Source organism: Zingiber officinale, chromosome 2B (assembly GCF_018446385.1).
Source record: "Zingiber officinale cultivar Zhangliang chromosome 2B, Zo_v1.1, whole genome shotgun sequence".
Classification (NCBI taxonomy): Eukaryota; Viridiplantae; Streptophyta; class Magnoliopsida; order Zingiberales; family Zingiberaceae; genus Zingiber; species Zingiber officinale.
The window spans coordinates 154710263-154735099 of record NC_055989.1 but is presented as its reverse complement, the minus strand read 5'-3'; the positions used below and the strand labels follow the sequence as shown (position 1 = coordinate 154735099).

The window sequence follows — 24837 nt, the reverse complement described above, 5'->3', positions numbered from 1 at the left end:
GTGACCTGCTTATTGAGCCGACCCATCATCACCTCCTGATCAGCGATTTTCGCTCGCTCGACTCGAGGAGCTTGGTGCTCTTCTCCAGGTCGGCTCTCAACTTATTGACCTCAGCGGTCAACAACCCTTGGGAGGAGGATGGGTTGCTCGAAACCTTGAGCTTCTTGAACTCATCCTCTAAAAATGTGAGCCTGTGGCACATGACCAGACTCTCCAGCCAGTACTGCCAACAAACGGGAAAAGGTTAGCATCGATTGGAGGTAAACCATGAATTTACACTAAATACTTACTTCGGTGGACATTTGGGTGTGACTGTTGGCGAGTGCGCCTGGAGGTAGCATCGCCGCGCGGGCCCCGTGTGTTCTCCTAGACTTTGGCGAGTGGCCCCCAGATGATGATCTGGTGTTCGGAGGTCCGGGATTGGGTGCTCAGCTCGCTGTAGTCCTCTATTGGCATATGGAGGATCGCCATGATAGATCGCCAGTCCCTTGGGGCCGAGTGAGCCGAGGCCTCCTGACCAGAGGCACGGGATGCGGAGGCCGGAAGGATGCTGAACCTCTTAACCTTCGATGGCTTCAAAGGTGGCAGCATGAAGGCCACGGACGATGCGGCGACGGCCCCCTGCGGCAGCTCAGCAAGGGAGGGCATTCGATCAAACGATGAAGCCTCCACAATTTCCAAAATGGGAGCGGGGGTCTAAGTCTCGACTCGCTCAGCGATCCTCACGGTAGAGGTGGCAGAGCATGATGGAGTGTCTGCCTGGCGCCTCTTACGCCTTGAGAGAGGCTCACCGGACGAGCCTGAACCCTTGGCCTGAGCGAGGGGGAGTTGCTTGTGTGGAAGGAGCGATCCACCAATTGCTTCAATGTTGGGCATTCGGCTGATTGCTCCTCCTCTTGCCATGGCGGGAGCCGCCTCACTCCCATCCTGTGGGTCTTCATGAGAGTCGATCGGCTGGAGGCCGTGGCTCACCAGTTCTTCAACAGCTGCCGCATTGATCGCGACATCCTTGAGCTTTGCCTTGTCGGCCAGACGAGCTCGCAACATGACTTTGGCTGCAAAAGAGGAAGAAAAAACAGTTAGCATTAAAGGAAAAAAAAAAGGTAAGGTGGTTTCTTACCTAGGCTGGTCAGGACCCGGGCATGGATCAGACTGAGGTCAAAGATGTAGAGGACACCCTCAAACAGTAACTTGTGGATGTTGTACTTCTAACCGGTCAACATCGCCGCAGTGTTCAAGTAGTCCAATCGGCTCTTGTATCTCTTCAGTAGGGGCTGAGGCACCACTTCGAGCTATCAATGGGTTGAGAAGTCTGGCCGCTCGGGGAGACGCATGAAAAATAAATACTCCTTCCAATATTTATTGGAAGTTGACATTTTGTCAAAAAATACTAAATCAACCCGAGACTGGAATAGGAAGGTCCCCGGCTCAGACCGCTTTGGGTAATAGAAATAATGGACGATCCGGGGAATAAGAGGGATGTTGTGCAGTCAGAACAAGACAACGACGCGACACAGCAAACAAAAAGAATTCAACACAAGTTGGGGAAGAGAAATGCGAAAGTATTTACAAACTGCGAGAATAAAAGGATGAATAAGGAATCGTAGACTGATGGTGAAGTGATCCCTGAACAGACAGATGCATCCGGTCAGCGGGTATTTGGCCGATCGGAGGAAGAAGACAAAATGATTTCATGGTCAGACGAAATTTCAAAAGCGTTTCTAAGACCCTCAACATCGCCCTCATCGAATCTAGACTCCATGATGGTGTACCAGAGTCCAGGGATAGAGGCTGATGATTGTGAAGAGCTTATCATTGCAAAAACAGAAGGAAAAAGGGGCAATCAAAGGAAAAAAGCGCGATCGAAAAAGGAAGGAGGGTTAGTAGGAGGTCGCCATAATAGAAAGAAAGATTAAAAGCATAAGTGATGGAGGAGAAAGCTTACTGGGAAGAGAGTCGCCGGAGAGTGAGCACGGGGGATCATCGGAAGAGGGATCACACAGGAGCAGAGAAGTCGCCGACAATGCTCGAAGAAGATGCAAGTGTAGGGGAGAAGCCGACACTGCAAGTTTATAAACCTCAGGCTCGGCCGACCGGAGTCGTCCGATGTAGGTCATGGAAACCTAGGTGAAGATTAAGCCGTTAAATTTAAATCGTCAAGCGTCACATCAATGTTTGTCACGTCAGGCATATGGTGGCAGTGGATGCGACACGTGGTGCATTCCCACGGGTCAGCATTTAATGAGCGTCATTAACAGACATAGGAACACGCTCAACCTTAATGCGCTAAGATTTGCACAACTTCCCAGATATTCGAGTAACGTAAGCGTCGATTGTGTTCCCAAGGAGGCCAGAGGAGAAATTTTCAAGTACAAATGCTCATCATGTCGATCATCCCAAGGGGTTAGACCTACGACCGGTCGACAATCTTCAACAGATCGATCGGCAAGGAGCGGTCACACAGCAGGCCGCTAAGCCATGTCATCCCGATCAGCATCAAGGGAAGGTGAACAACCAATCAGGAGAAAAACTTCAGACATCTTGTTCAGTCAGTCGAACTTGCAACCTGCTTCGACTAAACTTGAGGGGGAGACATGTGATGCGATGTTAAGGAGGGGTTCACCCTGTGAAAGGTCATCACCATGGTGGAGGTCAAAGTCAAGGCAGTCAACGCCCTGTCATCACCGGCCGATCGAGCGATTGGTTCACCTGACTGGAATTTGAAAGTCTCGGTCCAACGTAACTCTGGCTCGATAACCAGCTGAGCACCCGACGCTCAATAAAAGAATAAAGGCCAAGTATATGTGAAAGTCAATCGAGCGACTGCCTCGCTTGACCTTACATCAATATTCGGGACAACAGTGGAGCGGAGTTACACCCGAGCAGACCACACGCAGACAGCAATACTTCGGCCGAGTGGCTATCCTACTTGGTCAGGCAGCAAGCTAATTAGCCAGACAGTAGAAGTAACGGCCGAGTGGCTATCCCGCTCGGCCAGGTGGCAGACTCATCAACCGAGTAGACAGTGGAGACCCGAGTCAAGCGGCTATCCCGTTCGGCCTAGTAAAAAACACACCACACTAGCTGGTGACATCCTTTTGGGAGCTAGTACCGCTAACAGGCGGCATGGTTAGCGGCATGGTCAGACAGAAGATAGTACGATGGAAGCTTCCACTATCACTTCAGAGATATGCTCAGCCTGTTAAGGTATTGTGTCAAGGACACTTTATTGACACGTCTTTTCAGGGAAAGCTTTGAGAAGCATGCACGCGCGCTATAGAAGCTCTATATAAAGGGGGGTCCAAGCTTCAGCGGAGGTATGTGGACTATTGTTGCGGCTACTGTTTATTTGCTTCTTTGTTATGCTGCTTCCATACATCACCGATGACTGACTTGAGCGTTGGAGGGCTAATGTCGGGGACCCCTTCCCTAGCTCGGCACTGACGTAGTTGTGGTTGTAGGTCCGAGCGGAGTCTATGTGCAGCTAGTATAAGCGTAACATCCTCAGCATCCGTCGCCTTGACTTTCAGACAAGATCATATGTTTTTGATATGCCCAAAAGGAAAGAAGCAGAACAACTTGAGGAGTATCAATGGACTGACGAGCAACGTAATGATTTTATGGAAAATGGTAAGGCTGAGTCCCGCCTTCTGAACGTACTACCTACCCTGGACCTCGATAGAGTCGGAAATTATAAAAGTGTAAAAGAATTTTGAGAAAAGTTCTTGAAGCTCTATGAAGAACCAATTGAAGTCGATTCCAACTCCTCGATGGACACCGAGTCGTCGTTAGAAGAATTCGAGACCGAGAAAATTGCTGGGACAACCCTTATAGCCAAATTCCTTCCTAAGGACACAGAAAGCTCATCCTAGATGAGCATCGATGAAGGGGGAGAGTCTTTGGAAGAAAGCAGCTCAACAGGGGGAGCAACAGAAGGCGACAAGGTAAGTCAGTTACGGTCTCTACCACCTGACCAAATGTTCAAATTTATAAAATTATTAACTAAAGATTGTTGCATGCTAGAAAAAGAAAATAAAGAGTTGAAATTAATTTTAGATAAATCTTGTTTGTTAGAAGATTTTAAAAGATTAGAATTAGAAAATGATGAATTAAAATTAGAAAATGATAATTTAAAAATACAAGTAGATATTTTGAAAAATCATGTATGCTCAGATAATCAACATATTAGAAAGTTCGGTGGATTAAATTGGTACTTAGATATTATAAGGGACAAATAAGAAGAATTTCAAAGAAAGATATTGCTAAGAAATTCTTGGTTAATCCTGTAGAAAGGAATCTATTTTGGATTCTAAAATCATGCATAACTTAATTGTTCTTTAACAAAATTTTAGACTTAGGGCTTTTAGAGAGAAAATTAAATATTTAATTTATCTAAAAGGCTTTGTCTAGAAAGTGGTTGTTGCTCCAATAACCAAAAAGGTCTAGTGCCTCGCCACAGCCTAGAAGCCGATTATTGAAAAAGAATATTTAATTGACTAACTGTTAAGCATTGAATTATGAATGACTTAAATGTTTATCAAAATTCTATTAGATTTTTTTTAAGTTACCAAAACTAGATTTTTTTTTTCAAAAGTGGTTTCTATCATTAAAAGTTTTTCAAATGAATATACTTCGCTTTACCAAATTTTTATAAAAAATTTGACCCTTAGACTTGTTGTGATACCTTATTTTTTATGTGATTAAAAGAGAAGAAGGGAATATTAAGTTTAGGGGGAGGTAATTCAATCAAATTTTCAAAATTTTAATTTTAAAATTAAAAATAATCTTTTTGTATTTTATTACAAAATTATTTGTTTTTACATTATATTTATTTATCCTAGCTTAACTTGTGTTGCTCACATCAAAAAAAGGGGGAGATTGTTAGAATCCCAAGATTATTTTGATGTGATCAAACAAGTTAAGTTAGGTCCTGTTATGTTTAACCATGTGTCTAAATGTGCAAGAGCTTAAGAGCACAGGAAGTCGGGTAAAAGACGCAACTAGCGAGAAGGATGGCACGGGAGAGAGCCGACGGGCTCGGTGCGTCTGAGGGACGAGGTGTTGCGAAAGAGTACACCGGCGAACAAGAAGGGAGTGTGTGGTGTTTCCGAGGGACGAGAAGCAGGAGCGGAAGATTTCTCGAGGAGCAAAAGACACAACTTGTGAGAAGGTCGACACGGGAGAGCGTCGACAGGCTCGGTGCGTCCGAGGGACGGAGAGATGCGGAAGAGTATACTAGCGGATGAGAAGGAAGCACACGATGATTCCGAGGGACGAGAAGATGGAGCGGAAGATTTCTCGAGAAGGCCGGAAGTTAGGTTTGGGTGAGCCTTATTCCGGATAGCCGAGATCACCTAAGCGAGCGGAATTGGAGCGGAAGACATGAGCTGAGGCGAGGGAATCGGAGAAGAGAGCCCGGACCAAAAAGTCAACATGGTTGGCTTTAAGGGTCTGGGCGCCCGGAACCAAGTTTTTATTCACTATGACGTGGATGTTGACCATTGCGTCGGGGATAAGATTTTATCCCACTCCAGGCACCTGGAACCCTTCTAGGCGCCCCGACCAAGACTATAAATACAGCCTTGGTCCAAAAGCTTAAGAACAATAAGCAATTTCGATATACAATACTTGTGTGCTTCTCTTTGTTAGTTTAGCTTCTCATTTTTCTATGCTTGAATGTTGTAAGAGGCTTCTCCGCCTGAAGGAGATTTTTATTGCGCTTCAACTTCCTTGGATTAACAATCTCCCCAGTTGTAACCAAGTAAATCTATGAGCCTCTTCTTTTCATTTTATCTTTTATTATTATCAAGTATTTGTTTAAGTTATAAGGCAAGGAAGGTAGTTTTGTTTTCTTTTGTTTTGTGCAAGGGCTATTCAACCCCCTTTTTAGTCGGCCAGCGTCCCAACACAACCAAACCAGGTTAGGTCCTATTGGTTTTTTACCCCTGTGTCTAAATGTGCAAGAACTTAGGAGCACAGGAAGTCGAGCAAAAGATGCAGCTAGCAAGAAGGATGGAATGGAAGAGAGTCGACGGGCTCGTGCGTCCGAGGGACGAGTTGCTGCGAAAGAGTACGCGGGTGAACGAGAAAGATGTGCGCAATGTTTTCGAGGGATGAGAAGTCAGGAGTGGAAGATTGCTCGAAGGTCGGAAGTTGGGTTCGGGTGAGCCATATTCTGGATGACCGAAATCACCCAAGCAAGCGAAACCGAAGCAGGAGCGGAATACTCGAACCTAAGCGAGCGGAGCCAGAGTAAGAACCCGGACCAAACAAGTTAACACAAGGTTAACTTGGTCCGAGCGCCCGGGCCATGAAGTTTATCCGGATCGTGATAATCACGATCTGTTGTGACGGGGATAAAATTTTATCCCCCTAGAAGCGCCTAGAACCCTTGCAAGCGTCCCGACCAGGGCTATAAATATAACTCTAGTTTGCATGGTTAAAAACAACACTGGAGAACACTTATAAACAACTTCTACTATCTTGCTTGTTTTTTGATTACTTTAATTGTTGTAAAGAGGTTTCTCTGCCTGAAGTGCTTTTCAACTTTCTTCGATTAACAACCTCTCTGGTTGTAATCAAGTAAAACCCTTCGTGCCTCTTCATTTCTTTAATTAGTCCTTAATTTTTATGCAAATGTTTAATTAAGCTATAACGTCCGAGGAAGGTTCATTTTATTTTGCAAGGCTATTGACACCCATCTACCCGGCTGCCACCGGTCCTAACAATTGGTATCAGAGTGGGTTTGTTGCAGGAGGACTAACCGCTAAATGAAACACACGAGATGGCCGGATCGGGCATCTATCCACCGAAATTCGAGGGAAAATTCCTGAGTTGGAAGAAAAGATGGAAGTATCTTTTAAAACAGATTTTGAACTATTAATAATTACGAAATATGGTTTCGCAGCCCCGAAAGATAAAGAAGAATATTAGTGGACGAAGAAGGAGCAAGTCGACTTCGTGGCAAACGATAAAGCAGAGTTTCATTTTCTTAGTATTCTACCATCTTAAGAAGTCAATCATATCATAGCCTACGAGTCAGCCAAGGAGCTCTAGGAGAAATTCTAGAACTACACGAAGGGAGCTGGAGGCAAAACTAGCAAGACAGGACCTGCTCCGGAACCAGATCAGCAACCTCAGGCTAGAAGAAGGTGAAACTGTCACACACCTCTACTCAAGAATCAAGGAGCTCATCACCAACTCATGAATCTCAGAGAAAAGGTAACCAACCGAGATTCGCTAAGGTACGTGCTTAATGCATTTCTTAGGACTCTGGAATAGTCGACCTTAGTAGATGCGTACTTCGTCTCTAAGGATTTAAAGGTAAGCACTTTAGAAGAACTTTTTTCAATCTTTGAAATTCATGAGTCAAGATGTGCGGGTCTAAAAAGGGAATCCAGACAAAACATTGCCTTAAAAGCAAAAAATGATGAACCGGATTCCAAGGCATCACTAGACGATGACAAAATGTCCTTAATGGTAAGGAAATTTAAAAAATTATTTAAATCTAATAAACTTAATCAAGTGCAAGGTATAAAAAGAAAAAGAAAGATAAGATGCTACCACTGTAATGAAGAAGGACATGTCAAAAATAATTGTCAAAAATTAAAGGATAAGGGCAATGATAAGGTAAAGAACAAGAAGTCAACCCAGCCCAAGCATAATTTAAAGGCGACGTGGGACGACACGTCATCCGAATCAGAGATCGTCGAACTTGCGCTAGTGGCAAGTCACCAAGAAAACGAAGACAAAGCAAGCTCGTCCGAATGGGTATCGAGAGCATCGATGAAGGAGGAGCGACATCAGAAGAAAGCAGCACTTCGGGGGGAGCTTCAGATTGCGGAGTCGATAAGGTAAGTCAGGTATGGTCTCTTCCTTCTAACAAGTCATTTCAGTTTATAAAACTATTATAAAAAAATTATTGTAAATTAAAAAAAGAAAATTAAAATTAAAATCAGTCTTAGCTTTACCTTGTCGATTAGAAGATCTCGACAAAATTAAAACTAAAAATAAAAAATTGAAAGATGAGAATACAAATTTAAAGGATCAAATAGAAAACCTAAAATATTCTACATGTTTAAATTCGTCTGTTTCAACTTTCAGGAACTAGAAAAGATTAAATTGGCAATTTAAATATTACAAAGGGAAAATTAGAAAATTACCAAGAAAATATATTCCTCGAAAATTTTTAAGGGCTTTCAAAAAGAAAATTAAATGTTTAAAATTCTTTAAGTGACTTTGTCTAGAAGTAGTTGATATTCCAATAACCAAGAAGGTCTAGTGCCTCGCCACAGCTTGAAAGTCAATTACTAATTGAATATTTAATTAACTTACTATTAGGCAATTAGTGGTTATAAGAATACTTTAAAATATCTGTCAAAATTTTTAGAAATTATTTAAAATTTAACTTTTAGAGAACTTTTTCACTTAACTGGAAGACAAATTTCAAATATTAAAATCTTTTAAATGCTAAACTTTTTTTACGACAATTTAAACTTTATATGAAATTTTTTTTCTGCTTTAAATATGCTAATTTTTTTAAAAAAAATTGGCTTAAACTTTACTGTCCCTTAGACTTTTTATTATTGTTAAGTAGAATTTTTTTTACCCCATTTTTAATGTGATCAAAATGGGGAGTAATGAAGATTAAGTATAGGGGGAGAGTAATACTTTTTAAAAAAATTTTACTTTATTTTTTAATTTTTGTAACAAAATTTTATAACTATTTTTTTTTTTTGTTTTTATCCTAACTTAACTTGGATTTGCTCACATCAAAAAGGGGGAGATTATTAGTACCTTAAGGTAGTTTTGATGTGATCAACAAAGTCAGCTTAGGTCCTGTTAGTTTTTAACCCTGTGTCTGAGTGTGTAGAAATTTAGAAGCACAGGAAATCGAGCAAAAGACATAGCTAGCGAGAAGGACAGCACGGGAGAGAGTTGACAGGCTCAGTGCGTCCGAGGGACGAGGTGTTGCGGAAGAGGACGCGAGCGGACGAGAAGGGGGCCGCAACGTTTTCGAGGGACGAGAAGTCAGGAGCGGAAGATTGCTCAAAGGCTGAAAGTTGGGTTCGAGTGAGCCTTATTCCGGATGGTCGAAATCACGATCCGGATAAACATCATGGTCGAAGTCCCTCCTTTCTTGCCGCTTGGGTTTCTACGTTGATGTATTTGTTAGCATTCTTTTTTAGGTGGTCGAAGTCCTTTGGCGGCTTCTGAATGAGTGACCGGAAGAACTCTCCTTCGGTGAGTCCTTGGGTGAAGGCATTCACCAACATGTCCAAAGAGACTGTCGAGATGTCCATTGCTATCTGATTAAAATGTTGGATATAAGCCCTCAATTCCTCTCTAAGCCCTTGCTTGAGCGAGAACAAGTTCACGCTCATCTTCTGGTGGCAACAACTGCTAGCGAAGTGATGAAGGAAGGTGGCTCAAAAGTCCTTGAAGTTATGTATTGAGCCGCTCGACAACCGTTTGAACCAACGGTGTGCCGATCCAGATAAAGTGGTGAGGAAGACTTGACATTTCACTCCATCTGTGTACTGGTGAAGTGTGACTGCATTATCAAACTTGGCCAAGTAGTCGTTTGGGTCGGTCGTTCCATTATACTTCTCGATCGTCGGCGGGTTGTAATGTTTCGGCAGAGGATCGTCCAGAATCTCCTGGGAGAACTGTTGATTGACCCCCTCGGGCGAATTGCTTTTGATTGGCGCTTTCCCCTTTCGTGCATTCCGAATTGAATGAGCCCGACGCATTAGGGGCTTCTCTATAGGTACCGATCGGCCTCTTGTTCGGTTCCCGAGCGAAAATTTGTTTTGCTCGGTCTCATCTCTCAGCTTGTCGTCCTACTGCTAAGGTCGCAAGCTCCTACGCTTGGCGTTCAAACAATGCCCGTTGGCGTTTAGCCAATGCCTGTTGTTGTTGTTGCTCCACTAGTTTTGTCGCTCGGACCTATATCAGCATGTCGAGTTCCTCTTGTGTCAGCGTCACCATTGTTAATCGTCCAACGTTTTCCATCTTCTCGTATGGATGCAGACTACATTCCCATATACAACACCAAAATGATCCTGTCCGAAGGCGTGAAGTTGGAAGCTGGGGATGTAAGCGACTCTACTGACTGGGGCGTTGAAGACCTCGCTCTTCTCTGCAAAACAAAACCAAAACTAGGGAAGGGGTCTCTGGCCTTGGCCCTCCGATGCTCAAGTTAGAAGCGAATAGTGGGATGAGAAATTGAGTAGAATGAATATCTTACCAGAGATGAATCCTCCCTTTCTTTTATACCTTTCTTCGTGACCCTCCGTCTTCTCTTGTTTAATGATATTAATTATCGACAGAAGACAACTTTGTTTTGACTTCTCACATTCATAGAACCGTTATTAATCACAGGCAGAAGACTGTTTTGTCTTGGTTTCTTTGCATTTTATGATAGATGGAATGCCTCTTCCCCTTCTGTACAATGTCATACCCAACGACGGACGGGGTGGCCTGGTCGGCCCGCTTCAAGCTAGTCGGACACTGGTTCATCCAGTCGGCCGACCGGATAGTGGTTTATCCGATCGGACGATATAGCCGTCTTCTGCTCGGGTTATGTGGGTGAGCCCTACTTAGCCTAACGTTGACTGCTTGACTTTGACCTACACCATGGCAATTGACCGGTGCAGGTGGGCTCCACCTCATCGCCGCATTAGGCCTGATATGGTAAAATATCATGCCCACTTTGAGCCTAATATGAGATCATATCAGGGCGACGTTGGGCTTGATATTTTACCATATCAGACCCACATTGATATATCCAGAAAGTGCCTGATATGAGATCATCATGTTCGGCCTGATATTTTACCATATCAGGCCCAACATGATGATCCATATCAGACGCTTTCTGGATATATTCTATGGTTTCTGGATATATCTTATGGGTTTCTAAGATAAATAAGTTCATGATACTTACCTTTGTTGTTGCTTCATTCTGAAGGGAGAGTATTTACAGCAAACAAAATCCTAAACACTTGAATGGGCAGACCTCTGTGTGGATTTCGTCGAAGACCCTTAGTGCCTGTCGCCTTAGCTATATCGATTTCGTTGGAAAGCCTTGACGTCGCCTTAGAGGGACATACTGTGTGGATTCCGTCGGAAAAACCCTGGATGCCGGGACACACGAAGCCAAGGTTTCAGTGGGGGACGATGACAATGGATTTCCATGACGTAAAAAAGAGGGGAATGAGTCTCGCATGCATCCGAATCATTTTATTAATTTTAAATTTAAACCTAAACTAATGTGACTCGGATGCATTGGAAAACGTCGGAGGGGAGGAGATCTAGGAGATTGGCGAGAGGGATAGGAAGTACTATTTTTGGTGCTCTTTTTGATAATTTAAAAATTATGATACTTGTTTTGATAAATATAGAAACATGTTCGCTCCTTTTCATAAAAAAAATATTATATATATTGTATATATAATATTAAATAGTATTTTACTTTATATTTTGTAAGTCTAAATTATTAAAGAAAAATTGATATTGTGCGAGCCCAATTTTAACAGTTAGGATCTCTGGGTCGTAATCCCTGGTCCGCTTTTAGACTAGGGGTTATTAATAGATGAGATCTCATGGACCAGTAGGGATCCTCTGGTCCGCAATTTGCGGACCAGAGGATGGTCCATTGTATGAGGACCATTGATTTGGATGGAGCCCACCTTTAAGTTGGTAGGCTCTATCCAAATCAAAGGTCTACAATAATGGACCATCCCCTGGTCCGTAAATTGTGGACCAGAGGATCTATCCTCCTCATGGACACCCTCGCTCGGTGCCCAGCAACCTAGCCATTTGTCCACAACTGGTGGCCTCTGAGTGGCCTCCGATCGCCTGCTCCGAACCAAACCATAATCTGGTTGAGACGATGAACTCAGAAAGAGATCGCAATCATTTATGTTAAGATTTCCGCCACGATCCGACCATAAATATAAATAGCACATTCCCTAAATCACAAAAAGGAAGTCGAGAAGATCTACTCTTCTATTTTGGACTTCTAATGGTCTATTTGGGAGGAGGTGAGGGAAGGTGAAGGAAGGGGAAATAAGGGGAAGGGAAACTTTGAACCTTGTTTGGGAATGAGTGAGGAAAGGAAAGGAAAGGTAAGGAAGGGTAAGCTTTAACCTTCATTACCTATGGAAAGAGAGATTTTCTTACACCCCGAATTGAGGTGTAATAAGGAAGGGGAAGGGAAAATAAAAGAAATTTTATTCCAATTTTATCTCTGTTCTTAATAGTTTAAGAAATGTTACAATTTCTAATTTTTTTATATTGTTGGAGTCCAATTTGCTCGCCTTCTTCACAACTCACTTGCTGCTAGATCATTAGAGGGGATTTGACACGTCTTCTAACTGAATTAAAAGGAGAAATCATTTTTATCGTCAAAATTTAAGAGGATATCTACTATTTTTTAATTTTCCATCAAAATTTAATAGGTTTTTAAAGAATAAAAATTCTCGTTATCAGCGTTATCTTTCAAAAAAATTTTATTTAAGATTTTTAAAATCATTATTTTCATTATTTCTCATTTAATTACTTGATTATCGATAATTCATTATTTTATTATGAATAGTATAAAAAGATTAATTTTTTATTAAAAATAATTAATTTAAATGATAATATAAAAAAATTAATTTTATTATTAAAAATATCTAATTTATATTTATAAAAAAATTAATATTATGAAAAATGTCTAATTTAAAAAGTGAGGATATTTTTATAACTTTATCTATTTAACCTCCATTCCCCTTCCTTTCCTCCCAAACAAAATAACACATGTTACGTTAATGAATCTTCCCTTCCTCCCAAATAAAGAGAAGTTAAATACTTCACTTCCCTTTCCTTCTCCTCTCTTTCCCTTCCGTTAATGAACTTTCCCTCACTCTATCCAAACAAGAGAGCTGCTTCCCCCCCCCCCCCCCTCTCTCCCTGCCAAAGGACGCATGTAGCCTCCTCTTCTATTTTTTTTATTTCATTTAATTTTTATTTAGTTTTAATTTTTTAATTAATTTTGTTTAAAAATAACTCTCAGTATATTTTAAATTTTATTTTTTAATTAATTTAATTTATTATTTTTTATCAATACTTATTTTTTCAATTTTATTTAGTTTTTATTTTTTAATTAATTTAATTTATTTATTTTTCATAATACTGCTATTTTTTCAATTGATTTTTTTAAATTTTATTTTTTATTATTTTTTTTGTTAATCAATTTTTTTATTATTTTTTATCAGTTTTATTTTTTTAATAATTTTTTATATGTTTATAATTTGTGTTTATTATAACGAGTGACCCATCTTTTAGCTTCATACGATGAATGATGTCACCACCAAGTTGGAATGGGTGGTACAGCATAATGAAGATGTAAGAAAACTTATACGAAGTGATTGTCAACATGAGCAATAGCTATTTCTCGACGTTCTTGGTTTGAAACTGGAGGAGTTCTTAATGGCAAGTGAGTAAAACAACTCCCAATATTCTCACCAAATGTATGAAGTACAAGATTGTACCTTGATGCGATGACAATTCTCAAAAGCATAGCGTCCATCCAATATATTTCTGGTGCCCACAGCTCGAAATAATTCAATGAGAATAATAGATTGGTTACCAAATTTGGATCTGGATAAAGTTGATCATATAGATCCTTATTTTGTTGAATCTCTTCTATAAGCTCAAATCGTACTTGAACCCAATCTTCTTCAAAAATAATAAATAAAATTGATTAAAGAAATAAAATTAAATAAATATTTAAAAAATAATAAATAAAATTAATTAAAAATAAAACTTAAATAAAATTTAAAAAATATAAGTATTAATGAAAAATAATAAACAAAATTAATTAAAAAATAAAACTAAATAAATTAAAAATATATATAAGTATTAATGAAAAATAATAAATAAAATTGATTAAAAAATTAAAATTAAATAAAATTTAAAAATATATAAGTATGAATGAAAAAATTAATAAATTAAATTAAATTTAAAAATAAAACTAAAAAAATCAAAAAAAAAATCAAAAAAGATAGAGGGGGACATTTAAAGGAGAGGGGGAGGGGAGAGGGGGGAGGGGAGGTGCGCGTGTCAGGAGGGGGAAAAGCAATTTACTCCAAACAAACAGAGGATAAGTCAGATCTACTAAACCTCAGAGGATAAGTCAGATCTACTAAACCTCAGGTACGGCTGGGAAGCGAACTTTGTAATCTCCGCCACTACTCTGTTTGTCTTGGACGAAAGGGTAAATAAATGCTCTCCGCCTCTCCCGATCCGCATTCTCGTGACTCCGTCGGCGATGACGATGAAATCCAAGATTCGTCCCCCATCCTTTTCTCCCCGCAGGTTTCCCAATGTCTCAGCCGCTTTTTGCTCTGGTTATTACGCGAAGAAGCAACAACAGGTGAGTGATTTCCTTCTGGTTGTTAGCTGTTCTTTCTCTCCGGTCTTTGGAATGTGTTTCTGCACGGTTGGGTGTTGTCATCAACCTTCCCCTTTTCTCTCATTGTTTGGGTGGAAGTCGGGGAAAGGGTGAGTCGCCGTCTCACCGGAAACAGTTTCGTGCCCGGTGCCCTTCTCCTCTCCGGCAGCCAGATCCGATCCAGTATGGCTGAGATCCTGGCGGCACCGTGGAGGGGGTGGGAGGTAGAGATGGTTGCGCTGAGACGATGGCTATCTCGGTGTCAGAGCATCTTGAGGCGGAAACGGTGGCGGCGGAGATCGGGTCTTAGGCAGCGGGCGCTGAGGTAGGACACGTTGAAGGCGGCGGCTGCGGAGATCGAGTCTTAGACAGCAGCTGAAGTAGGACACGTTGGAAATAAAGGGAGGCGGCGGCGGCTCAGTCTGTGTGGAGGGACTATATAGATCTTATCATATTCACTTTTCATAAATCTTTCCCCTCTAAATTCTAAGCATAGACACAAGTAGTTTGGCACAACCTACTGGTTTTATTACAACCTAATGGTTTTGATGATGAGTAAGATTATTAATTATGAAAACTACAATACTCTAGTTCTAAGCATAGATACTAGGTTGTTTTGGCACAACCTACTGGTTTTATTACAGCCTACTGGTTTTGGTGATGAGGAAGTTCATTAGTTATGAAAACTATAATACTCTCTAACTCTAACAATGTTTAAATTTTCTGATTTCCTTTTCCCTCATTTATTCCTAACAATGCTAAATATTGGGTACTGATCACAGTGCTGTATGCTAACATTTTTCTTGCATACACAAATTCAGCATGACAAGTTATCAAAATGTTCAGGAAGTCTGTTTGGTGTATATGTTTATCAGTATTATGATTCATTTGTACTTGTTTATATAAGAAATAACAAGTCTACAGTCAAGCTGGAGGGGAAATGTATATTCCAATGAGCTTGTAATGATGTTTTAGTTTGTCTTCAATAATTTCTCATTTGAAAAGTGTTGTTAAACTTTTCTATGGTCTATATATAGGTTGCCCCCATACCTTATTCATCCATAACATCAAAAGCATCGGAAATACCTAACTCTCGCAGTTCAAACTTGATGAAATTAGGGAATCCTAGCTCTGCAAGCATTGTAATGATTTTTTAATTTCTCTTCAATAATTTCTCATTTGAAAAGTGTTAACTTTTCCACGGTCCATAGGTTGTCATCATACCTGATTCATCAGAAGTGTCGGAAATAACCAATTCTCCTAGTTCAAACTTGATGGAATTAGGGAATCCTAGCTCCGTAAGCATTGTGACAACTCTTAAATTCATCTTCCATAATTTCTCATTTGAAGTGTTTTTAACTTTCCACGGTCTATAGGTTGCCCCTGTACCTGATTCTTCCACAACATCAGAAGCATTGGAAGTACCCAAGTCGCCCGACCCAAACTTGATGGAATTTGGGAATCCTAGCTCTGTTCATTTGGCAGATGGACTTATCATTCAGGTGCGATAGGTGTAGTTAGTTTTTTTTTTTTTTTTTTTGATGACTGAATTGTCAGTTGCTTAAATTTTGTTTATCTTAGGCTGCTGCTCAATCTCCGAAGAATGGAGCCAACTTTGATTGTCTCGTATCAAGAGAGGTAGGCTTTGTTGATTGCTCTAAAGCATGAAAAATACAGCAATACAAAAATTGTAAACAACTTACAGTGATCTCTCGAGACGATCTTGAAGACAACGAGCCAAATCTCGACAAATTCTTCTTACTTGTTGTCGGAAGAGCGATCACAGATGAAAACGGAAAGCCCTTCGAATTTCACGAGTCAAATCCCTCTCCACAGATGTTCTCCTCTTCGATCACCGTCAACCACCTTTTTCCGATTATTCTTGGACGTCTTTTTAAGGAGGATGCAATGATCTTGTAACCGGTGCTTTAATAGCACATAATGGAGGAAGATGAAGGAGAATGGACACCCCTTCATCTTCCTAACGTTACAACTAATGCAATGTCCAACATCTTCCACTCGTCCAAGTCAATCCATAAAGGTTTTATGGTTACAAAGACCATGTAAGTCACATAGACTATATGATGATCAAGTTACGAGGACCAAAGCAAAAATTAATTAGTCACAAAGATCAAATAAGAACATTTATTCCATACATTAGGGAAAATAGTTCGTGCAACAGCAAGTACATTGAGTGATAGATGCTAAGAAGATTGTTACATCTTACATAGCCGCTCTTTGAGCAATCAATACTAACAAAGATGTTACACTTTTTTTAGCTGCTTTTCCAAATGAATAAGAGACATTCTCATAACGGCACATGACCTCTCTGTCTCGGTTGCATATAGCCTTTATCCAGGAAACATCCAATCTCCTAGTGGTAAATAGCTATTATCTTGGAGATATCCGTGTCTTACTTTTTACACAGATTAAATAATGTTCATTTATATCAATATGAACATCTCTAATCCCTTATATTGACCATTATGTCAAGAGCATGTTCCATATTCAATATTCACATTCATTTCTATAGATAACAGAAATGGGTCGACCAGTGAATAACATCAAATTATGTAAATCTATTTAATCTTCCTTTTTAGCTAGAATCTATTCATTCTAATCAGTCGCTTTCATAGTTATGCTCCATAGACTGAATCATCCATAGTCATAGGATACATGCTAAAGTAGCAGACACTGATTAAAACTTCAAGTAAATAGCTAAATAGTCGCTAAGGGCAAAAACTTAGATTAACTTATAATCTCAAAGGTCTCACATGGTAGAGAAACAAGGATTCATTCTCTTACTACCCTTATTGTCGCAATAGCACATATGATATGAATTACATACTATGATATTATTCTCTTTACTAAAAAGAGCGTATGTTTTTATCAAATTTAACATCGTACAAATTTTGATCTAGATATACCTAATGTCTAACCCTGAATTCAACATATGAATTCTAATATGACTTTCAACAGGTTTAGTAAATGGTGAGTTCATTTACTTCGATCATTACATAAATGATATTATATTAACACAATTAGTAAGGCGACCTTAACTTATAGATATGTCTCTATTCACAACTACATAAGTTGTCTCATAAGTAATGGTCTTACCTCTATTTATACTTAATAAATAGAGATGATTGTTCATGTGAGTGGATCAATCTCAACCTGCCAACATGTTCATCGAGACTTTAATCCAAAATGTAACAACATATACACTGAATAGATCATGACATTTTACAACGTGTTACATTTTACTAAGTCATAAAGACTTCCCATATCTTTGAAATGACTCTTTAGTCAATTACTCAGTAAAATGATCTGCAAGCATAATATGTGTAGGGATATACTCAAGAATTATCATTTTCTTGTCCACAATAACCCTTATAAAATTATACTTAATTCTATATGTTTACTTTTGCTGTGATATTTGGGATCCTCAGCTTGACTGTCACAGTACATGTACTGTAACATGACTCCCATTGTCCTTAGCAATCTTTAAATGCTGCAGAACCTTTTCAACCAGATAGATTGTTGCACAACTGATGCGTAAGCCACATAGCTTTCATTGTCGATAAGGCTACACAAGCCTAGCCATATAGCTTCTATTGTCGACAAGGTTACACAAGCTAAGCCACACAACTTCCATTTGCCAACAAGGCTACATAAGCTTGTTTCTTGCTATTCCATGAGATGACACCACCATTTAGCAAGAAGCTATAGTTAAATGTGGATTTTCTGTCATCAAGGTCTTATCTCCAATCTGCATCTATACAACCCTTCAGGCTCATCATAGATCCTTGGAAACAGATACATCAATCTGTTATCCCTTTATCGGTTTCTTTTAACTGGAAAGGACTAACTAAGCCAATATTATAGCTTATAACAAAATGCACAACATAGTACACATCAAACTACTAATAGCATTGACATATGTTTTTTTTTCGGCTATTTCTTCAGGAGTTTTGGGATACAATGTTGCAATTCGATATATTGAAGTATAATAACATATTAGTGATATAAGACTTTTGAGACAAACCCAAAAGTCTTTGTTTTTTATTGATTTTTCATGATTTTCACTCATATGTACTCAGGTTCTCTTCAAAAATAATATCTTCTATTTTAGTATATCCTTTTGCAATTAGTTGAGCTTTGTATCGATTAATCGATTCATCCGCGTTCTTCTTGATTTTGAGAATCAAATTATTACCAATAGCCCTTCGGCCTAGAGGAAGATCGATTAAATTTCAAACTTGATTTTTTTTCATTGACTCCATTTCCTCATCCATTGCAACTTATCATTTTTTTTCTACCTGAGCATCTTAATGCTTTCTCAACCGTTCGAGGTTCATCGCATCAACTGAGAATGTTATTATGTTTTGTTTTCAATATCAAACCATTTCCGAGGTTTAATATTACGAACACTTCTTCGTATGTTAGGTTGTTGAGAAGTCAACTTATGACTTAGCAAATCACTCTCACTCGGTTGACTAGACTTTGACATCTCTTTTGGCACATATCTTGTTGATAATATCTTATCCTCCTCTAAAAGAGGAATATTTTTATCAACATCACCTCTAGTTGAAAACTCTGTTCGAGAAAAGTCACATCTCTTGAATCTATTTCGGAGATGGCTCCATCTAGTTACTCACCTTTGAAAATATAACTTTTGAAGGTTTCATTATATCTAATAAAGATACATTTCTTACCCCTAGGTCTCAGTTTTCCATACTTGTGAGAACTATCATGAACATATGCAGCTGACCCAGGGTCTCAGATTACTCAAATCCGATTTTCTGAATGTCCAACATTCATATGGGGTAGATGGAACTAACTTTGAAGACACCTTATTAAGTATATGGGTCACAGTTATTAATGCATCTCCCTAATAGGAGATGGACAAATTAGTCTACGTCATCATAGACCTAACCATTTCAAGAAGAATCCTATTTCTTCTTTCAACAACCTCATTTTGTTGTGGAGTTCCTGGGATTGTATAATAATTTCTCTATCATTACATATTGTCTTGAACATATCAGACAAATATCCTCCTCCACGGTCAGTGCGTAAAGTTTTAACCTTACATTCTAATTGATTCTCAACTTCGTTCAAATAATGATTAAAGCAATCTAATGCTTCAGATTATGAGAAATCAAATATACATGACCGAAATAAGAGAAATGATCAATAAATATAATGAAATAAGAAGCTCCATGTCTAGCCTTTATATTCATTGGACCACAAATATCTGAATGAATTAATTACAATGATAATTCAGCTCTTATAACCTTACCAAATGGTTTCTTATTTGCTTTTCCAATAAGATAATGTTCACATATAGACAAGTAAATCTTAGCCCGAGTGTCCAATAGACTCTCTATCCAACGGATTTATACGTTCTTGTCCTATGTGTCCTAATCTAGCATACCGAATCTCATTAGTTATATATGCATCACTAGTTAGAGCAATGTTTGAAAAACAGCCCTCAATAGCACAATTGATATCTGATTCTACATTAAGAACCATAAAATCATTTGATAAAAAATCATATCTGATTGAAGTCAATCTTAAGTTCAATACTCTGGCTATAAAAATTAATCAATACCCTAAATCAAGAAGATCTGTAACGGAAACAAGATTCCGCTGCATTTCAGGAATATACAGGACATCATGTAGAAATAAAATACTACCACCACGGAGATTGAGTTTACCAGTGTCAACTCCTTTGACTTCAACTCTTGCATTGTTTCCTACATAGGTCCATTTGTTGCCAGCTGGTATCCATTGGTACTCTACAAAAGTAACTCACTCCCGAGCTACATGGTTGGTTGCTCCCGAATCTATAATCCACAAAGAATAAGAATCATCTAAAACTCTGTACTAGCAACAAAATGCTCAGGAAGAGAAGACCCACTTGCATTGTTTCAATATGGTTTTCTTTCCTTTCTTCTTGATTGGGCCTTGTCCCACATAACTTCTTTCTTCTTTCCCTTTCCCTTCTTAAACCATTTCTTTTTCTTGGATCTAAATTATCCAACAGAACCAATAGCCACATAGGCTAGTCTAAAAATCCTTGCGGATTCAACTCTCTCCGTCTCTAATAAATTGGATAGGTCAAAACCACTTCCACTAGGATAAAATACCAGTGCAGTGGTCAACTCAAACCCCTTGAACTTGGACTCATTTGAGGCAATCTTCGATAGACCAACTTCAGAATTCTCTATTGGATCTACTTTTGGATCCTCTTGTGAATCCTCCTCAAATTCTTCGGGATTCTCTTGATCCACATGGTGAAGTAACTCGACACACAATTGTGCATATGAGATTCACCCCATACATAGTCTGCTTCCACCTTGGGATACTCTGGCAATGAACGCCTAAAAGCCTAGATCTTATAATTGTTCTGGACCGGAAACTCTTCTCGCTCGAGTTTCTAGAACAATCGATAAAGTCTTTCAATGTGTTCGTTGACTCCATAAATTGGGTTATATTCAACCTCCTAATTTCCTCCCTCAGCTAGTTCTGTCGCACTTCGCGACGAGTCAAGGTGGTAATGGTTTGTGCCATCTATAAATTAAATAAGTCAATACAAAACCAAGTACAAAACTAACTTACCAGTACAAAACCGGCTTGATTTAATTTATACAGGCATAGAACCAATATTATTAATAATAAATTGATCTGTATAAACCAACCAATGGTTTGAATTAGATCTTGGTATTATTGAACCAAAATGGTCTGCTTAAATCTACTAATGATTTGAACCAGATCTGAATTTAATTGGACTAAGCTGGTCTAATTCAATTCTCAATTAATTAAATCATAAATTAATTAAATATGTATTTATTAATTAATAATACATTTCTATATGTATTTAATTAATAAATATATTTAATTAAATTTCAAATATGCAAGGCACTGTTCATGCATGACTCACTGTTCACGTTGTTTTTTAAATCGATTAAGATTTCAATCGATTTCCTAAACAGTATGGATGGATGAACACTAACTCATACGGTTCATCTTCGTTTAATGGATTAATTCAACCTATTAAAAAACTATTTAAATCGATTACACCTGTGTTTAAATCAATGACTCCAATCGATTATACAAATTTATTGTGTTTCGTCAGTTTAATCAATTATACATATTTTTGATTGATTAAAATTTGTTTTGATCGATTAGTTTAATCGATTAAACTTTTTCTTCTCTTCTCTGTCACGATCGCGACAGTCTCTTCTTCTGCCGCAACTGTCGATCGTCGGCCTCCCGATGTGGTCGTTGGCACTCTCTGGCCATGGAAGCCTATAGGCAACAATCTCTCGGGGCTCGACAACTAGATCAAATCGCGACCGATCTTGCCTGCGACAGTTGAAGAGACATTTCTTTTGGACGAAGAGACAAATTTCATGCAAGCATTGCTCTGATACCATTATTGATTGCTCTAAAGCATGAAAAATACATCAATACAAAAACTGTAAACAACTTAGAGTGATCTCCTGAGACGATCTTGAAGACAACGAGCCAATTCTCGACAATTTCTTTTTACTTGTTGTCGGAAGAGCGATCACAAATGAAATCAGAAAGCCCTTTGAATTTCACGAGCCAAATCCCTCTCTACATATGTTCTCCTCTTCAATCACCGTCAACCACCTTTTTCCGATTACTCTTGGGCGCCTTTATAAGGAGGATGCAATGATCTTGTGACCGGTGCTTTAATAGCACATAATAGAGGAAGATGAAGGTGAATGGACACCTCTTCATCTTTCTAACGTTGCAACTAATGTAATGTCCAACAGCCTCAACATTGACATAACCTCCTTGTTTATCTTACTCATTATTGCAAACAAATCTTGACTATTTTTAGAATCCCTGAACATCTTGCCATTTAGTTGTTTTTATCTGTATGCTAATATTCATTGCCAAAGTTATATCGAAAGACAACTGGTTTCTCTTATTGATGTTGCTTTTTGTCACTTGTACAAGTGTTTCACAAGCATCTTACTCACTGGGTTTCAAGTATTGACGAAGAAAACATATCTTCAATAAGAACGAGAATAGATTTGTCATTTATCTTGAAAAGATATATTCCCTTACATTGGTTTAGAACTTTTGAAACTGCTGGTGCATCTTGAAATGAGTTGGTTTACCATAATCTCATTTGCAGCTTAACCAAAATCCATGCTTGAAGTCGATCCCAAATCATGGCAAATTATATGAATTTGTGGCTATGAAGTATCATACAAGTAGCAGTGATATTGTTTCATGCAATTCATACTCCACTGAGTCCAGTTATGACAGTTCCATGTCCTCCGAATCCTTCGATGTGCAGAAGGAATTGCAGGAAATGAGGGAAGAACATGGAGAAGAAATGTCTACAGTAGGAGAATGAATTGAAAGTGATGCGCCTCGAGTAGTTGATATCTGAACGTATGTCACTTCGAGTACTTTTTTACTTAGATATTCATACGGTTGACATCTCAAGGAACATTTCTCGTCCACATTGGTTTCTGTGTACAAGTAGTTGATGTCTGTACATATTTCACTTTGAGTGCTTTACTTGAGATGCAGACAGTTGACATCTCAAGAACATTCTGTGTACATATATATATTCCAGTTACTACACTTAATGTCCTCCGAATCCTTCGATGTGCAAAGGGAATTGCAGGAAATTTGGTGATGTATCTCAGTAGTTGATATCTGTAAATACATCTATTTGAGAGCTTTGTTATTTGGACATTCAGATAGTTGACATCTCAAGAACATTCCTCGTAATTATTGCTTTTTGTGTATAACTGTATAGCTAGTTGGTATAATTGTTTTAAAATTATTTTGTTTAATTTAAAATAATTTTAATAAAATTATTATTTTATATATAATAATTTTGATTAAAATAAAATAATTAATTTTGCATATTATAGCCTAGTGCCACACTTTATAACAATTATTTGTAGCTGCTATAATAAATTGGAATAAATCATCTTTTTAATATAAAAATATGATAGGATGTCTTTTAAAACTTTTTTTTTCTAAAAGTTTGTCATTTTGACTATTTACATAACTTGGGGTGTCTTTTGAATTTTTTTTTTTAAAAAAACCTCATTCGTCTTGAGACCATGATACCAACTCTCTCTTGCACCATTCAGTCTACATTGTAAAGTTCCCTCTTCTCTTCTTATCTTCAGACCCCTCCACCCTCAATTTAAGATATTTGAAAGGTTAGCAAAGAGATTAACTCTTGAAATTTGTTAATCAGTTGGTCTTTCTCTCTTCACGACTCCTATCGCAATTAATGAAGTTGGCTTTTCATGCTTCTCTTCAATATTCTCCTTTTTAATAGAAATTGCAAAACTAATTAACTTAGCTCCCTCTTTCAACTCGAGCTCCCTTGATCTTCAATCGAAACACAAGAATTAAGCTAGCAAACAAGAGCGAGACTTGTGATCGGTTTTTTAAGATTTAGGATTTAGGGAATTAAATTTCCTTTCGTCCTTGTGGCTCAATAAAAAATATTTTATTTATCATCTAAATTCCCGATATATTTATCTCTTCTAAATTACTATCAATTATCAAAAATTTGAAATCACTTAGCTAGAAAAATATTTTGATAATTTTTTTGAAACGGCAGGGGAGGTCCTGCGGTGCTCTAACATGGTGGAGATGCAAGCTCTGTTTTACTGCTCTGTTCTATTTTTTCCAGCCGGATTCAGATTGTTCTGGCTGGAGTTGAGATTTCCGGCGGCTGGAGAAGCTGAGGATGACGCCGGTGAAGTCAAAGGGGAACTCTCCTTACTCTCTGTTTGGGAGGAGGTGAGTAAAGGGGAGGAAAAAGGAAACATGGGTAAACAAAATTTTTACACTTGTTTGGGAGAAAGTGAGTCATGAAGGGGAAGGGGAAGGGGAGAGAAGGGTAAAACTTCCCCTTGCATGCTCGGGAATCAGCGAAATTCCTTATACCTCAAATTGGGGTGTAAGGAAGTGTAAGGAAAAATTATCCCAATTTTATCCTTATTTATATTTTTCACATGCAGATTTATTAAAAAAATAAGAGGATATTTTTGTAAATTTATATATTTAACCTTCATTTCCATCCCTTTGAACTTTCCCTTCCTTTCAAACAAGGGTAAGATAAATATATTACTTTCCCTCCCTTTCCCTCCCTTCCCCTTCCATCCCCTTCTATTAATAAATTTTACCTTACTCCATCTAAACAGAGGGTTAGGGGCACTTGAGAGGAGGAAGTGGATTTGGGAGGGAGACTCAACCATTCAAAATTCGGAATTTGAATTTTAAATGGACTGACGGCTGGGTTTGACGACAGCTCTGGAAAGATTTGAAATTTGAATTTCGAAAGTCAAAACTCTCATTGGTGTTCCCACTGGAATTTTCAAACA

General features: G+C 38.6%; 1 protein-coding gene across 4 annotated transcripts; it reads left to right on the top strand.

Annotated features, from left to right (window-relative positions):
- Positions 1-14145: 14145 nt before the first annotated feature.
- On the top strand, positions 14146-23182 carry LOC122047996. 4 transcript variants are annotated; one of them, XM_042609571.1, is made up of 6 exons: positions 14149-14419; positions 15475-15579; positions 15649-15735; positions 15814-15939; positions 16019-16075; positions 22776-23182. In XM_042609571.1, exons 1-6 carry the CDS (start codon positions 14315-14317, stop codon positions 22833-22835), a joined length of 540 nt encoding a protein of 179 aa, XP_042465505.1. In that variant the 5' UTR covers positions 14149-14314; the 3' UTR covers positions 22836-23182. The 4 variants fall into 4 exon arrangements, with proteins under 4 accessions (XP_042465504.1, XP_042465503.1, XP_042465505.1 ...); XM_042609568.1 differs by having other exon boundaries at positions 14150-14419; positions 22611-23182; XM_042609570.1 differs by lacking the exon at positions 15475-15579 and having other exon boundaries at positions 14146-14419; positions 22611-23182.
- The last annotated feature ends 1655 nt before the right edge of the window (positions 23183-24837 follow it).

Bases quoted from the DNA above. Each gene is read 5' to 3' on its own strand.
- LOC122047996 (XM_042609568.1), top strand. From the start codon at position 14,315: ATGACGATGAAATCCAAGATTCGTCCCCCATCCTTTTCTCCCCGCAGG. The intron at 15,580-15,648 runs GTAATGATTTTT...CACGGTCCATAG, and splicing joins ATCCTAGCTCTGCAAGCATT to GTTGTCATCATACCTGATTC. The intron at 15,736-15,813 runs GTAAGCATTGTG...CACGGTCTATAG, and splicing joins AATTAGGGAATCCTAGCTCC to GTTGCCCCTGTACCTGATTC.